This window comes from Cydia pomonella, chromosome 5 (assembly GCF_033807575.1).
Source record: "Cydia pomonella isolate Wapato2018A chromosome 5, ilCydPomo1, whole genome shotgun sequence".
NCBI classification, from domain to species: domain Eukaryota; kingdom Metazoa; phylum Arthropoda; class Insecta; order Lepidoptera; family Tortricidae; genus Cydia; species Cydia pomonella.
The window spans coordinates 12,826,692-12,851,810 of record NC_084707.1 but is presented as its reverse complement, the minus strand read 5'-3'; the positions used below and the strand labels follow the sequence as shown (position 1 = coordinate 12,851,810).

General features: G+C 34.8%; 2 protein-coding genes across 2 annotated transcripts in view; one reads left to right on the top strand and one right to left on the bottom strand.

The window, feature by feature from the left end:
* The window catches only part of LOC133517751 (homocysteine S-methyltransferase-like), a 76,764-nt gene that overhangs the window by 39,582 nt on the left and 12,063 nt on the right, over nt 1-25,119 (bottom strand). The window lies entirely within an intron of this gene.
* LOC133518226 (uncharacterized) lies at nt 8,230-10,881 on the top strand. The gene is made up of 3 exons (XM_061851858.1): nt 8,230-8,511; nt 9,619-9,790; nt 10,649-10,881. The coding sequence occupies exons 1-3, from the start codon at nt 8,272-8,274 to the stop codon at nt 10,879-10,881; spliced, it is 645 nt and encodes a 214-aa protein (XP_061707842.1). The 5' UTR covers nt 8,230-8,271.

Below are 25,119 nucleotides of genomic sequence, written 5' to 3'. Positions count from 1 at the left end.
CAAAATACCTACCACACGATAAATGAAAAAATACTCTGTGGCTTTTGGACGACAACAATTGAATATATTTTTATGTTAATTTACTCAATTTTCATTTTGCTGCTAGGTACTAAAAAGTTCCTCTTACTTAATTAGTTTGTATCGGGGTATATAGCAATTTGATAAGGCAAGCTTGATACTCGAGACATGTAAGTTTTATTTAAACGAGGTTATCCCACCCAGGTTATGTAAATCTATATAGTCTTTAATCACATTATAATTTTCTGCCGTGTCGACAGAAGGAATAAAGAACAGAAGGAGCTTGCAGCTCATGCCGTCAACACACAGTTCGTATCAAGAACAAAAATACTTTACAACTCCGTGAGTATTACCGTAAAATTAAAATATACGACTTGCGCTGTCGCGTGCGATTCCATACCTCAAGTCGCGCTAGATACTCCATATATCTAGCGCGCGAGAACGCAAGTCGTGCTAGGCGTTCTGACACCTAACCAGCACCTTATCATGCCCTAAACATACTTAGCTGTGGTATTTGCGCTATAATGTTTGAGTTACTTTCGTACACGATTAATTCGGAAGATAGCATCAGATTCAATAAAATAAATTTAAATATGTAAATCAGTCGCAAACATTTGTTAAAATTAATTCTAAAACTGGCAGGGTGACGGTAGAGAAGGACCCAATGAACATTAATTCTTATATCTGCACTACCAATTCCCCGCCAAGACGAGCCAAGCGAATCGAAAGGGCCTTACCCACCTTTTCTCGAAACTCTTCGTCATTTTTTGAACCCTCTTAACTTGAGTTTGGATTATACTAGATATACAAAACTCTCGGGATATGATATCAATTAAATAGTGGTCTTATTAAACGTATCTTTAGATTTTATGATATCTAAAAAAAAAACGGATTTCGTCACTGACTCACTGATGATCATCAAAATAAAATTCTTAGGATACTAGAGTTCAGGACTCTTAAAAAGCTGACATTGTGTATATAAGCAAGTATTAGTACCTACACAAACTACGAAATAAAAAAATCTAAAACTTGGAATTTTTACTCCCCAACCCCTTAAACTTGGGGAAGGAAATTAGTATGAGACTTCCGCAAGTTCTGATTCTAGATATCTGAAACTAGATATAGGGACTCCTTGTTATAAATAATAAAATACATAGGTATTTCAGGTTTTTAGTAAATCGCTTACAAAAAGAAGTGAAATCCTACCAAACACATTTTTATGCAAGACGAGACGAGACCATATATTCTATATGGCCGCACTGTCAAAAAGTTATCAGATCTCATGTAGAGCCAAGCTTCTACATCTACACGCCCGAACTCTACAAGCCCTAACTTCACAAATTACACCTTAGTCAAAATATGTAGCTCTAAAATCGACAACTACGGCCGGAGGAATGGTCCTTTGGACCCAAAGATGGATTTAAGAAGTGGAGCCACCAAAATTTTAGATGTACATTTTACGAGTGGGACCCTTTCAATGTTATCTTGATATGTACCTACATCATTTAAGCTACTAGGCCTAGTTTGGTACCGTTTTCGTATAAATTAGGATGAATTCATTTATAGCATCATATTGACACTATTCCGAAGTAAACATATAAAATATAAAAAATAAACTTATTTAAAATTACTCTTCACGCTTAAACAGCCGAACCGATTTAATTGAAATTTGGTTTAGAGATAGAGAGTAATGCGGACATAGGACATAGGATAGTTTTATCTTAAAAAACATCCCTTAAGGGTGTGAAAAGGGGGGTTAAATTTTGTATGAGGTATTAATAACCACTGCACCGATTTAGATGTCATTTGGTTTAACAAACTTATAACAAACGTATCATGATACCAAACTTGATTAAATTTGAACAATTATTAACCTCAGACATCGCTGAAACATCGTCGCTAGTCTTGTCGTGGGCTTAAAACCAGTGTCAAATCGCTATCGGTCGTTGAGAGGTCATTCACCGCGCGTGTTTCACCGATGTGTAGCCACGACTTGTATAGTAATCATTTGGGACGTAAATTCGTAATAATAAAACTTGGCACGTATTCAATGCTTAAATTCGTATGAAATACGTACCTATAAATTTTATTACCCCACTTACCTATTTTATAATAGCGCATTTTACTCATAATTATTAACAGCTAAATACAATTTAATTAGAATTAGTTAAATATGATCAGTACCCCTAGTGTAAATTTGATCGACATCATAACGTGACGAACGCGTTTGCGTTAAGTCTCATTTTGTATAGGATTTTGAGTTTCCAAAACGTCCCGCTTGGCGCGCTCTTTCTAAATCCAATACAAAATGAGACTAAACGCAAACGCGTACGTCACGTTTCGAAATAGAATTTATTTACACTAGGGGTACTGGTCCTTAAAACGGGTGTAGGTAAGTATTTCGTATTTTTATTGATATGAATAATAAAGTAATTTTTGCCTACTAATTCCTAGTTTTTTTCTCCATCGGTGTTTCTACGTTCAAACTAAAAAAGCGGCCAAGTGCGAGTCGGACTCGCCCATGAAGGGTTCCGTACCATTTATGACGTATTAAAAAAAACTACTTACTAGATCTCGTTCAAACCAATTTTCGGTGGAAGTTTGCATGATAATTGTTAGTATATTACGGATACGTGTGTTCTGCTCTCAGATATGGTATTGTATTGGGGGGCAACTCATCTGACATATCTAAAGTTTTTATAGCTCAAAAGCGCTGCATAAGAGCGATATTCGGTTTAAAACCTTTAGACTCATGTAGACCTATATTTAGACAACACAGGATTCTAACGCTTACATGTTTATACATTCTGGAGGCATGTACCTTTGTCAAAAAACACATGGATCTGTTTCTGATTAAAGACAACAATAATAAGCGAACAATTACACAAAAACCTCTGAACATGCCAGTAGCAAAATTGAGCCTATTTAAAAATAATTCCTATTATATGCTAAGCAAAATTTATAATACAGTGCCGAAATCTATTACTAGTTTAGTTGGACATGCATTTTATATTAATCTTAAGACATGGTTAATCGAAGAATGTTACTATTCATTAAATGATTTCTTTAATAAAAATAATAATTAATAATATTTTTTTTAAGCAGCAAATAACCCTTGTTCGAGCTGCTGACGTGAAAATGTTATTATTTAGTTTCTGAATTTTTAAATTTTATAATTATATTGTATATTTGTATAGACTATTGTACCTGAATATTTCTACGCCGATGCATGCCGGCAGAATATGCTGACCTAACACCCTCTACTAACCAACATTGTACCATATTCTCAGAAATAAATGATTGATTGAATGTATATCATATATTTTTTTTAGATTTTTCATTCTGTTATTTTAGAAGTTACAGGGGGGGGGGGCATATCATTTTTAAAGACCTATCCATAGATACCCCACACGTATGGGTTTGATGAAAAAAGTTTTTTTGAGTTTCAGTTCTAAGTATGGAGAACCCCCAAAATTCATTGTTTTTTTTTCTATTTTTGTGTAAAAATCTTAATGCAGTTCATAGAATACATCTACTTACCAAGTTTGAACAGTATAGCTCTTATAGTTTCGTTTTTTGCCATTTGGCTACGGAACCCTAAAAACGTATCTTTGATAATAGGATCTTATACCGTTTGTATTTTTTAGTATTAAAATTCTTTAGTACAAGAACATTACACAAATAATTACGACGTACCGGGAATCAAACCCCGGACCTCCAGCTTCATGAGCTGCCTTAATTTATTATTGATTAGCAGCCTCTCAACGTAAGCATTTTTTTTAATTCTCTTTACTATGACATGCTATAGAGTATAGTTAGTTATGAATGTTGCCTGGGATTAGAAACAGAACTAAAATCACAATAGCTGTCTCATGCAAGTCAATTACGTCTATCCGTTGCCTGGTTAGGTATCTGAAGCCACTGATACAATATGATTTAAGTTCGAGCGAGAAACAGTTTGGACTGTTTAACATGATTATTTCATGATGAGTTAAAATTGAATTAAAATCCAATTGTTACGTTCCCTGCACAGTTGGAAGTTTAGCTAGACTTTTAGGCAGCGAGATATAACGTGAATTGCCAGACGCTCATTACGCTCATATCAGATCAAACTAAACCATTATGAGATAACATAGATATTATATCAAATGTACGTTATTAAATCGTTCTATAGTGTAGTTACTAACTGGGATTGTTATCAGATCATCAAATGTTGTACCAACTCATTTATCAGTAGGTAGCACGAGCCGTTGTATGCTTACCACAGAAATAAGATTATTTGTTCCCCAGGAACCAAATAACCCACAAGCTTGTTAGCAATCTTGTTTGCTCTTAATAGAAATTCAGATTCCGGAGGCGTAATTATGCGCTCCCCTCCCTCCCCTCTCCTCTACCACTCGAAGTTCCCAGATATCCTACACACACCTACCTACACACACAGATTAAACTTTTAAGCGATGACCTGAAAAGCTGATTCACCGCAATGCTGAGCTCACTTTGTACGACCATAAGAATTTCTTCCGACAATCCAATTTCGTTGTTTAAACAATGAAATTGAATATTGAGAAAGCGCTCTAAAAATCCATTGAGAAAATGTGGAACAATATGGAAACCGGTATGAGGCCAGCGCTGCGCCAGTCCCTACGCTATGCGAAGATATTGAATTATGCTTATACATACATTATTTAAGATGATGACTAGTGGTTATGTAATCCCCCGTCGCTGCGCACACTGCAGGCACTATTTGCTGTAACATTACTAGTAGTACGTCAGCTTTATATGTTGCACGAACTATTCGTAAACCAAATGTTTTTTTTTGTCAGATGTGGGTAAATTCCTGATTTTGTTTTACGTAGGTATCTATTATTACTAATATTAAATTTATAGTAGTTTATGTGAATGCTACCTAAATTGAAGGCATTAAAATAATATTGATGAAACGAGATGAAAGCGGGTCCATAAAACATCACACGAATGTTTTAATGCTTAATTATATATGTACAGTTACATACACTGCTTTATCTACACGCATATTATAAGCTTTCTACGATGTGTTCAGGAACCACATGTTACAACCGCCATTGCGTGAAAAAACTTCACCTTGACTGATACTAGAAATAAAGTAAAATTAAATTTATTTGTTTTCAGAGATGTTCGAAATTTGAATGTCATTATTAAATCGTAATTTGTGATTTTTGAACGCATTTGTGGTTTAAGGTTTTATGTATTCATATTTTATTATTAATAAATTATAAGTATTATACTTAGTTGATTAATTTTTAATAATAGTTGTTACCTATAGTTATTACTTACTACTTAACTACCTAACCTTACTAAGGTAACCTTTGTTACTTAAATTAAAATAACACCTGAAATATATATCTTTCTGGAGAAGATACATATTAGGATACTGGAAGAGTCCTACTGGGAGACGTGGTTTACGACGCTGAGCTTGCTGCGCTTATCCAGCGCGAACTGCACCAGTTGCAGTGGTGATAAATATTTTTCGGAAGGGAATAAAATCTTCCATTGTTATTTGAGGTTCCTTACACGCCAGACGGCGGTACTTTTATAATGATAATCAAAATTTATAGGTGCGCAACTCCTGCTTACCTGAACAAGATTGAATTAAAACTTGTAAGAATGGCGAGCTGAAAGATTGCGTGCCATTCCATCAAGGATTGTCTTTCCTACTAACTCATAAGAGAAAAATATTGCGAGCTGTTAGCAACTTCTCACGTCATTAATGAATATGAGTAAGTAATAATCATCGATTCGACCTTATAATTGAATTCAATTTGATCTAATTTTGATATCAATCGGCCGTGCACCACGATCGTACTCATACAACACCGTTTTTATTAAAGTCCGTTAATTAACCCTATTTAAGGCTTAAAGTGTCAGAAATTATGGAAATTGAACCCTAAAGTTCAAAATCAGGTGGGAAATATATTCCCTCTGCCTTATAAAGGTGTAAGTAACTTTCTCAAAGAAACCGGTATTCTAATTAACTCCATTTTGGAAATAATCATTGATTTATTTTTATCTGATAGGTAAGGCCCCTAGCGTGTGGCCTTAGGATCTGTTACCATATTGATTAAAATGATTAGTGTTTGATGTGAGTTTATATACATTTGCTACTAAACATCTGACTATCTTGGATCGATATTCGAAATGTCATTGATATGGCATATATTTTAATTGTTTGGTGGATTAAATATACTTACTGTACCTAGCGATAATGCCGCCTGTTGTTTACCTCTGTGTGTATTTATTTATTTAAACTTTACTGCCCAAAATATATACAACAATGTCGAAATGGTGGACTTAATGCCCAATGGCATTAATTACCAGTCAACCATAAGGCCAAACAGAGACACATACAATTGGTAGGTATGTATTATGTGTGTTGTAAATTTATTTTGAGGTTTTGCAATAAAGAGGATTGGTATTGTATTGTATTTGTAGCATTACATGTTAATTATTTACTCCTAGTTTGTGGATTATTTATTTATTTAATCTTTATTGCACAATACATGAAGGTACAAATGTGTGATGTGTTTGCTTTGGATTGATTTAACATTCGAATTTGTAAGTTAAAAAAAAGGTCAATATTTAACGCTCAGCAATAATATATATTTTGTAGACTTTATGATTGTTATGACAAGGTTGAAAATCTAATGTAAGTATAAAAATCTTTGGCCTATTACAAACTAGAGGTAAACCTTAGCACCCTTAAGGGGCCGACTGTTAATCAGTGAGCCCCTTAAAAGTGCTTTAAATAAGTTGACTAAGCATTTTGTATTATTAATCTGTAGGTTCGGTGGTTCAAATGTTGACCAATTAAATCGTACAAATATGTAATTCGAGGTGATTGTTGTGAAAATAATGAATATTTGTCGAGTATGGCAATCAAAAACATAATGCGTCAAAGACTAAGATTGATAATGTGAACTGTGATGGTTTTATAAAAAAAAATGTAATTATTTAATAATTTGTTAAATTATGAAGTTAAAGTACAATAACAGTTTAGGGTACAGATATATAACCCATTAAGTGCTGGAGCCCCAACCGACATATTTTTTTTACTAGAATGTATAAATAAAAACCGGCCAAGTGCGAGTTGGACGCACGAAGGGTATAAACGGCAAAAAAAATCGCGTTTGTTGTATGGGAGCCCCATTAAATATTTATTCTATTCTGTTTTTTAGTATTTGTTGTTATAGCGGCAACAGAAATACATAATCTGTGAAAATTTCAACTGTCTAACTATCACGGTTCATGAGATACAGCTTGGTGACAGACGGATAGCGGAGTCTTAGTAATAGGTAATTTATCTATATATATAATTATATTAAATTTCATGAAAATAAACAAGGAGGGCCTATCTTTGAATATCTCACTTCAATAGCGCTGACATTGGTCGGTTACGTTATTCACTACTTTACCTAAAATGCAAGTTATTGATATTTTTTACCCTTTGATCAATTAATAATGATTAATTAATCATTTTTCTTCATGAAATATATATACTTTACTTTTTATTTATTAAAAAAAACTTCATTTTACCACCCTACTACACCACACCTAATGTTCTAAAACGTATAATTTTACAATAAGTATATTTTTCATTTCTCATGGTACCTGAACGTGAATCGATGTTGTTCTAAAATGTGTGCAGAAAATGATATGTTTCTGCTCTAAAGTACTGTACTTTCTAATTTTTTTTTTTTACGATAAGCTATAAAAAATATTTACAATGGATTTGTTGTACAATTTCCAGTCTGATAATTAAGACCCCATTCCATCAATAACGATATTTTTACCTAAATTGTGAACTGAAAGTACCCTCAAGAAATACTGAAGTTTATAATATTTAGCTGTGTTCATTTTAAAAGCGAGTGTGTGTAAATGTCTCTCATTTTGCTCGTATTCGAAAGTAGAGAATTTAACGTGAAATACACCATTTCATCCCTTGGCTAACAATCTACGATACATCTAGCTTAGTGTATACGAGTATTTACTAATATTCCACACGAGTACCTATGTCAAATCTTATACTCATACGTCTACACACCTTCGTGTCGAACGCCCCTTAATACCTGTGTACATGGAACCCATATATAACACCACTATTAGTCATTTCTATATGAGTAACTGAATCCTTGGATTATCTGCGCGGATATCGAATCTGTGCTGCACCGGGCTATATAAACTCGCATTGGTAAACAAGGGAGTGAAATTGCCGACCGAATGGCAACAAGAATGTTTACGTGGATCTGGATATTTGAAATTGTTTTCCACGGTGTAGTGCCGCAAGTCTTGGAGCCCCCGGGAACCAGGTGGGGGAAGAACGTTACATCTTGCGAGGAATTCGAACGAGACGCTCACTTCGAGCCGACAGAAGTAATCGATGCCATGTGGAAAATATTTTACTCGTGGGCTGACACCACTGAGTTGTCGCTCATTGTGTTCTCGTTACTATCAGCTAAGGTAAGATTGATTAACACCAAAATATGTTTTCCAGTTTTTTGTACCTATTCAACTACAACTGTTCGGGTTTCCTTTTAAAATCCTAAGTTTTAAAATGTTTTTAGTTCATTTGTTTTTAATTTCGTCGAATGAATATACTTTAAGGCAGAAGAATTCATACAATACTGAGGGGTGAATATGTAGGTATATTAACTTTTACTATGCAGCCGAGTCCGAAATATCGAAAATAAAATCCTGATGTTCCATAGAAAACATTAACAATATTGACATATATATGATTTGCTGATATGTATGAGACAGCAGATTTATTTTTTGAGATTTCGGGCTAATGTAACATTATTAAGTAAAAGGTAATTAATTAGTCGACTTACATAGCCACCCTTCAGATCATGGTAAGACAAAACGAAATCACTCTTTATAATTGTTATCAAAAGCTTTCAAAATATTATTTATGACGTAATCTCTCTACATAAAAAAAACGAAGTATTAAGTAGGTAGATTTATTAAGTTTTTAAACTAAGTACCTATTAGGTTAGGTTAGGTTTGACGATCGATCTGGTCTACTGGGTAGTAAGTGCCTATGAAGCCAATGGTCCTGGGTTCCAAACCCCCTCCATTTATTTGTGTGATGAGCACAGATATTTGTTCCTGAGTCTTGGGTGTCTTTTATTCTATGTATTTATTTATTATTTATTTGTATATTATATATGTCGTTGTCTGAATACCCACAATACAAGCCTTCTTGAGCTTACTGTGGGACTTAGTCAATCTGTGTAAGAATGTCGTATAATATTGATTTATTAGACAGGTACCTACTACAATACCAGAACATTTCATACTAAATTCAATCGTCTATTTTGCAGTGTTATGAACACATCATAAGCTAAAGATTCCAAAAATATAAACCATTTCTATTGGCGTTAATGTTCTACGGGCTCTACGGCTGCATTATAACCTAAAAACGATTGCATACCTACAATTAATACAAAAATACTGACCGTTTTGTTCGGCTCTATTTTTTTCAGTCCAATGGAAAACTTCTAACTTTTGTTTTTGTCAGTTCGCATTGTTTTCCACTAAAGTAATTTATATGTACTGTGGTTTCAGCGTTTAAAAAGAATAAAAGCTGTAGTAGACTCGATAGATCCGGGTTTGGGGATACCCTGGTTGGATGCCGAGTTTCTAATGGAGCCTCGAGGTGGTTTACAGATTCTGTTGCTTCGCCAGGGGACTCCGGGTGCATACCGCGCCCTCATCATCGCCGAACAACGCGATAAAGGTACCCACAAAGTGCTTTCCGCCCCGGCCACAAAACTTGCCCACCGTGCGCCATTTCCGCTCTTAACTTTCCTCGCCCGTCTTGCCTCATAATGATAATAAATAGACCACATTTTGCTAAAACATTTCTTCATTTCGCTAAAGACAGTAACAAGTTTACTAATTACAAGGATTTTATACACATGTTAAACACATTTTATAATAGTTACTAAATCATTTATATAAATACTTAATACCGAGTGGGAGAATTACCAGAAAGACTTTTGATACCTATACATATTCCTGTGTGCCAATGTGCCAATCATTTACGCACTGTACCGAACGAAACGCAACTGTCACTGTCGCACTAATATAGAAGAGTGATAAAGAGAGATGACTACGCTGCGCTACGGTGCGTTAACGATTGGCACGTTGGAAAAGCAACCAGATAGTATCACTATTAAAAAACGTTAAATTTACATTCGTCATTTTAGTGATTTTATGGAACAAATCATTCAATTTCGTTTCACTTTTTGCACCTACACTTTGTGGTTTTAGTCGTATATACTATACTAATAGCGAACGGTGTACGAAGTTTGAGTAATGAAAATGAGCTTGGCTGGAGATTTTTTGATTAGATGATTTTATAAAATAAGGAGTGTCGTAAACTACACAGCATAATGTATGGTTAAAGTTATTAGGGTCAATTGTGCGCTTTGTACATGAATTAGATAAACAATATATGTGTTACGGAACAAAAGGAACGCAATAGTCGAAAAAATGACCCACTAATTTCCCGCACCTAATGTATTAAATAAAGAACCTACTAAAGCAAATCTTTATTGAATAGTAGCCGTCAACTACTTATCGTCTTTTCCAGCTCGCCCAAATCCGAGACCAATCCTAAATATGGCGGATGTGCGCATGAAACTGGTGGGCCGTATCATGGGCATGATGTCCTGCGAGGAGCTCACCGCATATGCGCTGGCTCGACAGCACGAGATGCCGGTCACGGAGGCCGACTGCGTGGTGCGGGCCAACACGCTCAGGTACCGGGGGCCCGGGGGACACTCGTACCTTCAAATACGTCGCATGATCAAACAAGAACTATAAAGAGTTAGTAAATGGATACAATGTATGCTACACTGAAATCGCATCCTATTCGTAGGTGATCGAACTAATAAAAATAAAACTCATATGATTTTAATCAGTTTCATATTAAATTAAGCCGACTCACTCAGAAAAAGCGTTAAGGTCTTACTCAATACTAATAATGCCAACAACTAGAGAAGGAATAAAATGGTGAGTTCCCAAGTAATTGATAAATCCATAAACCTAACAAATATGTTCTGCAGTGATAACATACGTTCCCATTTCCTTCCCGGGCACCCGTAGTGGCTTTATGATGTTTTTAGTGAATAATGTGCGAGTCGGGATATCTCAAAGCCCCGATCTGCCAATAAATCAATGATCAACAAGGCATGCTCTCTCCGTGAGGATTTCTATATTTAATTCCCAGCGCGAGGGTAAATGTTTAAACAGCTTAAATGTTTTAACAGATGATTGTGCTCATGAATCGTAGCGTCTCTGTGAATCACAAAATAGTTCTCGCTCCGAGCATTAAATGGGCCAAAATTACTTATCCACCCCCTGAATACATTACCTGCCAGTTAAATTATCTGCAGGTTCCATTCCAACCAAAGTTAGCGAATTTTATTTAAATGTTTAGTACTTGTTACTTTTATTAAAGAAGGACTTGCAGTGCAATTAAACATGTATAATAATATGCGCACGTTGGAGCCGGTGGAGTAATCCCACGACTTAAAGTTTTCTGTCTTCTCGGTCTTTGAACAAGTAGAGTAACTCCAAATTAATCAATCTGACATAATCGCAGAATCTGATATATTGCAGGCCACATACCTGCTATTATGTTCATATAGTCTATATTTATTTAAACATTATTTAATAACCTCTTTTATAAAATTTATAAAATTATTGCTCTAAACACCTTTGTTTACAGTGTGTTACATACATATACATTAAGAAGCATTGATGTAAGGTCAATACGGATAAGTGTAATTCTAGTTTATTTAGTTATAAATAGTATTACAGCAGGATAAACCCAAGAATAAACATTAAAATTAAACAAAAATAGAAGGACTGTTAGCTAGCAATATATTTTTCATGAAGTTCTTCTGGCTACCGTTCCTCAACCCACCGTCGTAGCGGCGGCTGACGTTAGCAAGACTTTTAATTGTATAATTCATTTCCCTTCAACACTATACGAGAGAAAGCTCGGGAAAAGGCCTATGTCTAACGAACTTTGTTCCTGGCCCGGGGATTAAAACGAGCTATTATAGGCTCATCAAGGATTCCGTAACAGGATTCTTCAATACCTAAAAAAGGGGTAAGCTTTTAAGTCAGGCAGCAGGTAATAAGAAAGTTGTCTAATAAAATCGGACCCTCTTTCAATTCAATTCTACAATCAATAACCCCTACCTAATTTGCAATCCGAATGTATTCCCCTTTTGCGAATTCTATTTTCTGTTGGCATTTCCTAATAACAACTTTAGTTGTTTTATGGTTAAGTATGAATGAAGTAACCACGCCGGGATGTTAGACCAAGCAAACAATAGCTATAGTATAGCAATAACTGCTTAGGAGAGTAAGTATATAGGTTCCTTATAATATTGTTGGCGAGTGCTCGGAGTCTACCCATATCCACCAGAACAAATTTATTTTCCTCAGAAGCATACTAGACGTCAACAAATAAGGATTTTTATTCAATAAAGAGGTTTTACTTATTCTTTACATATTGCGAAAAGGTTGAAATTTAGAAGAGACCTTTTAGTGTTTTATTTTGATCGATAGCCCGTAGATTTCGATTATGTAGTTATTTTGTAGGTTTGTTTCCCCTAGGGAGCTGGATGCGGAGTATCGTTGGAGATTTATAGTGGCGGCCTTGTTTTATGGAATATACAGAGCGAATCAAATTTTCTACCTTTACATTTTATAAAATCCCTACAATATAATTTATGTGCGAGGCTTAAAATTTCACACTGACCATTCTTAGGACTAATTTAAATATTTACCATATGTATACTACTGACCCATATTATGATAAATCTATACTGAATTAGTATTTCCGAGCAAAACTTATTGTATCTTCTTTTCCTTATAATACCAGCTCATTTTCTGAAATAGATATAGGACAGGTTTCCGACTAAATCCATTGAGTCCGAAATGAAAATATGATTCGGATAACACCCTCTTCACAGCACGTCCCTCCATTTGCAATGTTACGAAGGAATTCCTATTAGTGAAGGTTGTTTTCTGTCTGACGGAACCATAAAAAGTTTGTGTTAAATGAATGTTTTCTCAGTCGTCCAAAACAAAACTCCGGAGAAGACTATAAAAGCTAACGTAGCTAACTTTATTGTTATTGCTGTTCGATGTAGGCTGCATAGAAGCTACCGAAGTCATTAAGGCTTACGCTGTAATTATATGTAATTGATTAAGACGTTTTGCTTATGAAGGATTACTCCAGCTTAGTCTCCATTTTACACACAAGACGACATCAATGACTACGTGGAATTGATTGTGGCTAGAAATAATTAATTATTAATAATATTTTAATAATGATGAAATTTAAATGTACTTAAATTTACCATATATTACTTTTGTTGTGTTTTTCATTTTGACATATACATATTGTAGACACCTTCTATATCTACACGGTGTTTTCTTTAACTCCGTTAAGTTCGGGGTAGGTAGGTATGCCTAACTACATTTAAGGTAACTGAAAGGCATAGTTTTTGTTTTGTAAATAATAATTAATAGCGTTGTTTTAACACGGACATTGTATTTAAATCCACCATACAATTGAAAACTATGACATATCAATGATATTTTGAATGTCAATCGTCCGAGATAATACTTGCATTTAGTAGCAAATATATAAACTCATACTAAACACTACTGTATGTAAACAGGCCTTAAGGCCAGTGTATTCGCTCGTAAGGGCGTTAAAATTATTTTCGTCTTGCTTTTTGTCCTCAAAAATGTGACGGAGTATGGCTTTTTGTATGAGATGAAATTTAAATTTTAGATGATATTTGTACGAGTAGCTAATAGCTGAATGATAATGTATAGCTTACATGATATTTGTACGAGTGTTAAATGACGATTCAAAAGTGCTCGTTGTTTTCCTACTTCAATTAAATAATTTTCAGGCTTTTATTTTGAATTCATTAAAATTTATGAAAAAAATTGTCTTAAATAATTAATAAAAAAAAATTGAGGTCGGCTTGGGACGATATGTATAACTTTAAATGATTTGCGATGAAGTGAACAAAAACAAACATGTCAAAGCATTTATAATGAGCATGGCGGCATCGATTCTACGTAAATTTACTTGTAAATTAAAAGCTCGCTTGCGAATTCCGCTTTTAATTTATCCCAATGTTATCCAATTCAAAACTGTATTCTACCCAATTATTAGGGCATCACGCTCGTATATAATTAGTAGGCATCTGAGTTGTTATCGCACCGTAAGATTATAGCGAGCTATGGAGTCGACATTGGCAACAAAATTCAACTCATATTCATAGGTACTCATACTCATTCATAATTTTATTGACTGATTTTAATTTTATAATCATGGTCAAGAACCTTGACGAGTTTATAAATGATCCTTTAATTTTGCCTTTGAGAGTATAAATATTACAAACAAGAATAATGGCCATTTTTGCATTTATTAATTTATATACATATTATTCTTTCCTTCTTTAATATACATATTGTTTTTTTCTGTAATTTCTGTATTATACAGTATATTAATCTTTATCCACTCAAAGACAAGATTAAAGGATTGTTTATAAACTCGTCAAGGTTCTCTTTCTTGATTATAATACAAATCATTAATTAAATAATGAATGAGTTGAGTACCTATTTTGTATGATATGAGTTGAACTTTATTACTTGCCATGCGATAAAAATTCCGATACCTAAATTAATTAGTAAAGATTTAGCGAAAATAGCTAATACTCTTCGGCCCAATTCGAACTTTAAGATACGTAAAAAAATCCTAAAGATACCATATGCATTGGATATGTCAGTGTAAAAAGTTACATTTTTGTTTCAAGAAACGTCACTTTTGACACTGACAAATCTAATCCATATCGTATCTTTACCAAATGTTTGACGTAGGTATCTTAAAGTTCGAATCGGGCCGTTAATACCTGTAAGACAATTTTTTATTTGAGAATTTACTTAAAACCTTAATAAAATAAATGATGTATAGTGGCTATTATGCAAATAGATTGCTTGCTTAGTAACACATTGCAATCTCAAATGGAAATTATAGAACCTAAGTATTAGTTAACCGAAGCGTTAGCGAAGGTCTCCGTTTTAGCTTGGGCAAAAATGCTTTAGTATGTCCGGATATTCTCCTCTAAAGGTGGCAATTCTAAGCCGATTCTCGTGAAATTTTGTGAGCACATTCGATGATAAAAAAAAATGATTCAGTTTTTGGAAGTTTTTCAAAATGGCACAGCCATGGGGTTCGCGAGGTCTGCAGCTCACAGAGCCACTAGTACATATTAATATGATAAAACCTTAAACATATTCCAGTCAAAAATGCGGTAGTAAAAATAAAATTGGTAGACGATACCTAATAAAAATGCTATAAAACATTTAAATCTTTTGTCTTTGAATTCGTCTTCTGTAATCCTTAGCTAACATTTAGACGGCCAGTGTAACCTAATCCAAACCTTATCTGAATTAAAGGAACAGCAGAAACAATTCCCTGTTTCGAGCGAATTGAACTCGAGGCTTTCAGATAGGCGGCAAATCTTTTCGTTGATTCAAAATTGTAATTTCGTTAGAAATCGACTCTGCTTAGTACGAACCTGGTACAAACTTAGAATTAAATTCCAATTCGATCTTATTATGTGCGTCTATTCACACGAAACATTGCACTATTTTTACAGTCAGTAACTCGTCAAATTGCCTTTAGAAAAACAAAATACATCCAGTTTGTAACATTAAATTTTTGTGTCTGTGGTTCTAACGGACAGTGTCCGAGAAACCCGTTGTAACAGACCCAATATAAAAATATATGCGTAATGGACATGTGCATGTCTTTTACGACCATTACTCTACATATCGTAGCTACGTATAGGGTAACAACGGGTAACTTTCCGTATAACCTTCCTAGCGTTCAGACGACTTCAATCTGTTATGGAGTTTCTAGACTATCTGATATCTCATCGCTTTAAACTAGGCGAGCTAATACTTATACTTTCAATAGCACGGATTATTAGGGAGACGGAATAATCTATCAACAATTTTCAATTTGTGGTACCTATTGAAGTTGTAATGTATTTTTAGACTAAACTATTTCTTACATACGAACATTTTTAGACTAGACTATTTCTAAGTCTATTAATAAGTCAGTGACTTTTTGCAAAAAAAAAAAAAACTTTTTCACCTTTTTTAGTTTTATTTCTCTACATAATCTCCTTTCAACTCCATACACTTCATCCAACGATGTTCCAGTTTTTTCAACCCCTCCAAAAATATTTTTTGTCAAACCCTGAAAAATATGCTTCAGTTTCAGCTATGACTTCCTCATTTGATGAAAATCTTTTCCCACCGAGCCATTTCTTCATGTTTGGAAATAAAAAAAAACACATGTGGCCAAATCTGGAGAATAAGGTAGGTGGGGCAGTATTTCGTAACGCAATTCTACTAATTTGGCTGTTGCGACTGCTGACGAATGTGCAGAGGCATTGTCTTGGTGAAAAAGGATTTTCTTCTTTGCCAGATGTGGCCGTTTTTTCACAACTTCTGTGTTAAATTTTTCCAACAAAGTAGCATAATAAGGGCCATTTATTGTTTTACCTTTCTCTAAATAATCTATATAAATAACCCCTTGGCTGTCCCAAAAAACAGTGGCCATTACCTTTCTTGCCGAATTAACTGTTTTCGCTTTCTTTGGGGCCCGTTCGTTAGCAGAAATCCACTGTTTTGACAGATTTTTCGTCTCTGGCGTATAATGATGGATCCACGTTTCATCTACAGTCACAAATCGACGTAAAAATTCATTAGGATTACGCTTGAATTTGGTTAAGCATTGCTCGGAAGTTGTTTCACGAAGTCATTTTTGATCGGCTGACAGCAAACGCGGCACCCATCTTGCGGAAAGCTTTTTCATATTCAAAATATTATGCAAGATATGAAAAACTCGTTCAGATGAAATGTGTACAGTCTCAGCTATCTCACCAATCTTCACTCGACGGTCATCCAAAACAATATCGTGAACCTTATTCACGACATCATCAGTGGTCACTTCAATCGGCCTTCCAGAGCGTTTGCGTCATTGGTAGTGGTACGTCCAGAACGAAATTCTGTAAATCACTTATGTACCATTCCATGAGAAGGAGTAGATTCCCCATAATATTTTATTAAACAGTTTTCAGTCTCTTTAATAGTTTTTCCACGTAAAAAGTAATGTTTAATTAACACACGAAATTCGCTTTTCTCCATTTTCCAACAATTTTCCGATCGTATTTGACATATGCCTCAACAACTTTTTTATTGCCCCGCCTTTAAAAAAAAACTGCTAGCTACCAAGGAGATCAGAATTGTAATTAAAAAGTTTATATTTTAAAATGATTTTTGTTTTACATAAACTCACTGACTTCTCAAACCGCCCTCGGAAATCCAAACGATGTAGGTACGAGTAATTGTCAACTGTTTGTATAACCTACGGGTAGGTCCAGCCAAAATGTTATATTGACTAATCCATATTTGATTATTATCGTACCTAACCGTGTACAACTCGGAAATACGAAAAGTTTATATAAGGATGAGCAGTGCGGCCCCGACATACGAATTGAGTTGAGAAAGTTCTAAGTAACACAACTCATAAAGTAATTCATTCATAAGGTGGGCTTGCACTTTTGCAGCTGGGTGTATATATATGTATAATAAATAAATTAACCATTCAACAGAGCAAGAACTCAACCAATAAGGTCAATACGGGTAAGTGGAGCTATGGGTTAAGTGTAACTGGCCTTCATGTTTAAACTATTTGAAATTTTGATACTGGTATGATTAGTTGCCATGAGCAAATGAACGATCTATTCAAAAGTACTACATATGACGTTGTCAAGCAAATTTTGAGACTATCGTCATTTTGAAATCTGTCACTTTTTTAATACGAGTTACAGTTCACACGAGGCAATTCGATCTATAAAAATCTACTAATACTTCGTCAAGTCCGTTAATTGTGAATATGTAGAGCAACAAATATATGCTTTTTTATTTTTCAAGTTATTCTTATTATTTCTCTAAATTTATGAAAAATATGAGTACCTAAAAAGTGATTGATTGGGAAAGTGTGTCTATTTCACTTTAGGCAAATGTGACTGTATGATAAACTTGCCCCTTGTCAGGGATCGTTAACAATTATTTCTTAAATTATTAATGATATAATGAATACTTGATAAAATCGTCAGTTTTTGCTCTTTTATTGGTTTCACTTCTATATTTTTTAAAGTTCTAACAAGATCTGTCATTAAGTTACAAACCCATCATGCATCCCTGAGTATCACAATAGTATTATGCAATTTGTTCAACAGCAGTAGTGATAGGATAACATCGTGAGGAAACCGATAATTATTTTTTTATTAAGTACAGAAGATATTTTTTTGTTTTATTCAATAATAAACGCTTAAATAAAAGAGAACTTTCAAAAATGCATTTTTATTAAAAAAGGGTTTTCACCCCAGCTAGGAACACATATTCCCCAGTTACCCCGGATTATATTTTATCATAAATGATAATAACTAACTATGTGTATCATATAGATGCAATTTAATGAATTATCATCGTTTAGTATCCTGGTTATTACATTTTAAAATTAAAAATTGCTTTCTACTTCTACTAATTACCTCATTTTGCTGGGGAAGTGTGACTCTGACGTTACTTTTTTTTTAATACCATGACGGTAGCAAGCAAGCATACGGCCCGCCTGATGGTAAGCAGTCACCGTAGCTTATGGACGCCTGCAACTCCAGAGGTGTTACAAGCGCGTTGCCGACCCTTTAAAAATCTGTACACTCCTTTTTTGAAGAACCTCATACTGTAGACCCTCGGGAAAACCTCGGCAGGTAGCTCATTCCACAACCGGAGCATGCGCGGGAGGAAGTTCCTCTTAAACCGCACAGTGCGTGACCATTTAGGTTCTAGGGTGTGAGGATGAACACCCTGCCGACGGCGGGCGGTGCGGTGATAGAAAGTAGCCGTTGGCATCATGTCAAACAATTCTTCAGAGCACAGCCCATTTTACAAGCGGTAGAACACACATAAGGAGGCAAAGTCTCTCCTTAGACTTAAAGGTTCAATACCGCTTGTGAGTTTGGGATCGTCGACGATTCGTACAGCACGTCTTTGAACTGAGTCGAAGGGCCCAAGCTGGCATCCAGGTGCTCCTGCCCAAAGGTGACAGCAATACTCCATATGGGGTCTCACTTGCGATTTATAAAGTAGCAGTCTTTGCCCTGGAGTAAAGTATCGCTTTGCTTTATTGAGCACACCGAGTTTTTTAGATGCCAGCGCAGCCTTCCCTGCCAGATACATGAACATGAACAAACATATTTAATTGCTGCCTAATCCGTTTGAGCTATAACAACACAATGTATGGTGGGGTTGTTTCTCATCCATAGGTCTACAAAATAGTCCGCAATGTTAAATGTCTATCTTTTAAGGATAACTTACTATACTCATTCTTAACTTCTAGAAACATATCACGCAATATGTGGCATTTGCAAAGCCAAATTACACGGATACATTTTTTAACAATTATCAAATTAAATACGTTCGTTATATTAAGATTACATGCATCCCCCCCCCCCTCTAGAACCTCAGCACAACCCCCACCCTCGAGGACTTTTAGGATGTTTATCTGGAGACCTCAAGGTATAACTAAGTATACCAATTTTAAAACTACACGAATTATTTCTCCTGATTTTATAAATTTTCTTGAATTAAAAAGGTATACTAAAGGTATACCTATAAATCAATTTCTATACTGAAACGTTTATTGTGAGACTAATTTGATTTTCAAACTCCGCTTTTGCAGGACCCCAAAAATAAATGCCGCCATATGCGATCAACAGCCCGTCATTGCGTCATCGTTACTCAGTAATTGGTCATGCAATTTATGTTTATTTAGGAAATGCCGAAGGGGAAAACACGACACAAACACTTTCAGTTCCAGATTTTACTAAATAGTAACTTTATTTCATATAATATACATGTATAAACCAAGTGATATACTTAAAGGTAAAATTTTATCCACGGTAAATATTTGAGAATAATTTGTTTCATCTACTAATGGGAGGCTAAAAAGTTTCACGTCGCTAGTCAGCAAACCTACGAAAGATAATGAGGTTTAGGTAATTTAGCCAGCCAGCATCGTAGCTCTCTAACTTTATAAGCAAGGTTCAGGCGATGAACACAGAATACAATATTCTCTTGATAAATTTACTGCTAGGCTTACGAGGGATTAGGGTTAACTATATCCGATAAAGCGTTCGTTCTTAATAGAGTTCTCGCGGGCACGAGAGCGAGGTGTCTAATAACGTTTGTACTTATTACCTTACACTCTTACCTGCTTCTAAACAAAAGAGTACATAATAATGAATATAGGTATAAAACCTTTGTCAATCTTTACATGTAGATACCTATCCCTATATTGTACTTATCTCTTATCTTACAACACACATAACAAAGACAACCTTCCAAAAACCGGCCAAGAGCATGTCGGGGCATGTTCAGTGTAGGTTCCGTAGTTTCCCGTCGGGGCTATTAGTAAGTATCTTATCATGTACAGTCTGCTGCAGAGAGAGGTGACCCCTCTTGCATAGACTGATTGTATGCAGGGGGGGGTCACCTCTCCCTGCAGCTGACAGTACATAATAAGCAAAAGAGAGTACCTTCGCAGCGCTTTATAAATACAGTGTATTTTTTATTAAGATCGGAAGATTCTTTTTGCGGTTACTCAAACACGGCTTAACTGATCATGTTCGCAATATAATAGTTATCATTGAAAGTCTTTACTAAACTCTACTTTCACTACTTTTTCCATAGTTTTTGGTTTCATGGTTAAAAAGTTAAGAGGGACAATTTTTATCGGAGGGAAATATTTCCGAAAATATTATTAACCAAAAATGGTTGTTGAAAACAGGTTTAAAATACCCATACAACGACACCCCACACCAAACGAAACACCACAAAGCGAAAAAAACATTCCCACGTTATCGTTATGTGTAGGGGAGATATACCCTAATTTACTTTTACTAGATGTTATTTGACAACTTCGTCTGCTTGATTAATTTATACCTATATCCATGACAAATTACAGATTTCTACAATAGCTCTATACCTTTTTCTTTTTTCCTACTATTTTTTTGGGTCTTGTAGCACTAACCTTCACGGAGCAACAGGCGAACTTCTTGCGCAAACAGACAGTTGACTACGGAACCTTAAAAACATTACCTATTCAAATCTAGATTGGAAGTAGGTGAATATGAAGGAATCTTTCTATTTTGACGACCGGTCTTAGCCTAGTGTGTAGTGACGCTGCCTATGAAGCCGATGGTCGTGGGTTCGAATACTTCGAATCCCAGGAAGGGCATTTATTTGTGTGATGAGCACAAATATTTGTTCCTGAGTCATGGGTGTTTTCTATGTATTTAAGTATTTACATATTATATATATCGTTATCTGAGTACCCACAACACAAGCCTTCTTGAGCTTTCTGTGGGACTTAATCAATCTGTGTAAGAATGTCCTTAATATTCATTATTAAGAGCACACAGTGTAAGTAGGTAAGTGGCCATAAATGGTTTGATGATCACAAAGCCATACCTTTGTGACCTACTCTCATTTACAATTACCACAATTAGAAATTATTTTGCAAATAAACAAAACCAATACGAGAATGTTTGTGTGTACGTGGTCCTGATAATTGAATTGTAAGCATTCCATTGTAATATTCGTACACCGCAACTTGTGTTCATGTGGTTTAGCCTTAGCATAATACTAAATATTTGGAAAGAGCCTGCAATTATTTACATAGGTATACTAATAATTACATAAGTATACATATGAGATGTTTTAAGAGGAAAAGGGACGGCCGCGTCTCCGTACAAACGTAGTTACCATTTTCCTCTCTGGATTAACCATAGCTATTTCCCTACGTTCAACTTTTATCGATTTTTGATTATTGTAAAAATTTGGTGCGAAAAAAAGATTTCATACAACTTTTAAATGCTCCCAACTCGTATAATAATCATAAATCTAACGTAGGTGCATAGCTGTGGTTGATATACAACAAACTGTGTCAAAATATTTTGAATACCCAAAGGGGAAAATGAGGACTACGTTTTTATGAAAAGGCGATTTCGCGCGGGTCCTCCTCTTTCGCCTTAAGATTTGATATTTTTATGAGGTAGGTAAATACCTACTTTTACATGAACATAATCAGTTCCATTTCATCATACGATTTTTATGAGCATTAGATGCTTATCATTATCAACCATAATAAATTCTCATTAAAACATGAAATTGTACAGATTCACTACACCAAGTTTACTTATTGTATATTATATATTTACACTTTTTACTGTACATTAAAAATCACATCGGGAAATAGTAACCATAGCTAAACAGACCTCTTATTTAGTATACATAATAACTTAGTTTGGTTTTTGATTTGGTCTTAACGTGCGGGATAGCTTAGTACATTACTGCTATAAATTAAGTATGTATTTTGGTAGGCACCAAGCTATTTTCAAGAAAACCAGCACCCTTACTGACACTCTTTGAGTATCCTGCGTACAAGTGATCTTTAAGTTAAAACGGTTTTCTTATTTAACCTATAAGTATATATCAAAGATGCATGTAAAAACACTGCAATTTGTAATTACACTTATTTGGCGAAAAAATCCGGTAAAATATTTAATCAAATTGTTATTTTAGTTAGCGTAGCATCCATCATGTAAGCAACGGCCTCTTCCACCGTCACATTTCAGTGGAAATCCCGAAGGATACTCCCAAGCTATTCGGGTAATGTGCGTCATCTTGATGATGTATTAAAATAAATTCTGGAAAAACGTGAAATATATTTTTAATTTATTATTTTTTTTAAAATGAATTTTTTATTACATATTTATCACGTCACAACTTAAAATAAAAGTAAATAATTTTATATAATCAATAGAAATCAGTACACAAAAAACTTAAATAAAACACTATTATTACAAAAAAAAAAAAAAAACAAGCACCACTATATAAACACAAACTTAAAATTATTTAACTAAAGTAAAGCCCGTCCTGTGACATGCCTTGTCCAAAAGTCCCCATCACACTCGCAGCGTTGCCACGCTGTATGGCGATGGAGACCTGTTGGACAAGCCAAGACCCAGAACGGGGATCGTTCCCCCTCTCCCTTAGCCGCCGACCCAGTTCCCTGAACAATTCTGGAAATGTAAAAAAAATGTTAAATACATGCGATGACATTTGGATTATTTTATGGTTCATCAACAGTTTCCCTTTACCATTTCGAATGGTGCTTTCTAAGAGCAGATGCATAAGTTATCTACTTAAAAAACTTGAATGTTTGTTATGTGTGCCAGAATGTTTTTTTTTTGAACTTTAATGCTTAGTCGCTACTAAGCATTAAAGTTCAAAAAAAAAACACTAAATATACCTATGATCCAAATTTCATTCCAAATACCTTATAGTTATTGAGATAAATGGCTGTGACATATTGACAGCCAGACAGACGGACGGACGGATAGACGGACATCACGAAACTATAGTGTATGATGCATATTCATAGCGTCTTCTTGTTTTTTCCAAGATCACAGCAGCCGATTTAAATAAAATGACAAACCTAGTCAGACCAGAATCGGTCCAGCTGTCTTAACCCAAAGCTATCTAAACTAGACAAAGGTTTCACTTGGTAGTTTCTTTTTTCTTATTTTTAGGCCCGATTTACACATTAAATTATAGTAAGGTACCTCTCGGTTAGGTACCTATGACAGTTCCTTTAAATCTCTTTTGGTTGTGCTTAATTTAAAATATAATTAAAGAAATCTTATTACGGTATTTTTATTACTTAAATGTTAAATGTGCTAAACTTCCAAGATGTCTACAAATATTTTAGGTGACAGCGGTCACTATAATAATATAGGGACATTTTTTCGACGCGAGAGGTATAATATTAAGTGCGAGTTCATATATATTTGCTACTTGCGTTTAATAGCTTTATAAACTCGTAATTAACACCAATCAAAGTGTAAACCGGACATAAGTGTAGTATACCTATAGTCGTAAGTAGTACAGACAAGGCCGGTCCTACGGTAGAGCGAGTGGAGCGGCCGATCTAGGCGCAATGGTAAATGCAACAAAAAATATAAGAAACAATTTTTAAGAAAAAAAAACCGACTTCAATGAAGGAGACCAGAGATTATTGTTGATTTTGGATACAATGAAATTAAAAAAATTGTCTTGAAAACCTAATTTGCCTAAAAAACATAACGAAGATGATAAATCGCCAAGCGGGAACCATGCGTCGTTAAAGAGTTCCATTTTGATCAGCATCAGCAGTTCCACTTCATCAAATATCACTTTATTAAATGTAAATGCTTGACTTGTTGATGAAAGTACAAAAATCACTATATGTATGCTTTTCACATTTGAAGAGTTCCCTCAATTCCTCATGGATTCCATCATCAGAACTGAGTTTTGATAAAAACGGGACCAATCTGTATATACATATTTTCAATCAAAAAAATAATTTTCTAAATCGGTTCAGAAATGACGGAGTTATGAAGTAACAAACATTAAATAAATAAAAAACATACAACCGAATTGATAACCGCCTCCTTTTGAAATCTTGAAGTCAGTTAAAAAGTGCGAGTGTGGCGCGGGAACGCAGACACGTGGCCAATGATGGGGTTAATACTAACAGAAGCCGTGATGGTATTAGTTATAGTGAGTTGTGACACTTGCGATGTATGAGGTTCGGTTATAGTTTACTAGTATATATGTGTATATTACATGTATGTTTCTTTGTTGTTAAAGTATTAGCGCCGCCTATGACCTCTCTGTTTTGCCTGGAGGTTGACTGATAGAGAATGCTTTATGGCATTTAGTCTGCCTTTTGTCCTGTAAGTTTTTCCTTTTGCGCAATTATGGTAAGGATTCGTCTTTCACCTTTTGGCACGGAAATTAGGGTTCCGGAAAGGTGTCAGATTTGGTACATTTGAATAGGGG

Coding starts and splice junctions, on each gene's coding strand:
- LOC133518226 (XM_061851858.1), top strand. CDS start 8,272: ATGGCAACAAGAATGTTTACGTGGATCTGGATATTTGAAATTGTTTTC. Junction 8,512..9,618: donor TCTCGTTACTATCAGCTAAG/GTAAGATTGATT, acceptor CTGTGGTTTCAG/CGTTTAAAAAGAATAAAAGC. Junction 9,791..10,648: donor CGCCGAACAACGCGATAAAG/GTACCCACAAAG, acceptor CGTCTTTTCCAG/CTCGCCCAAATCCGAGACCA.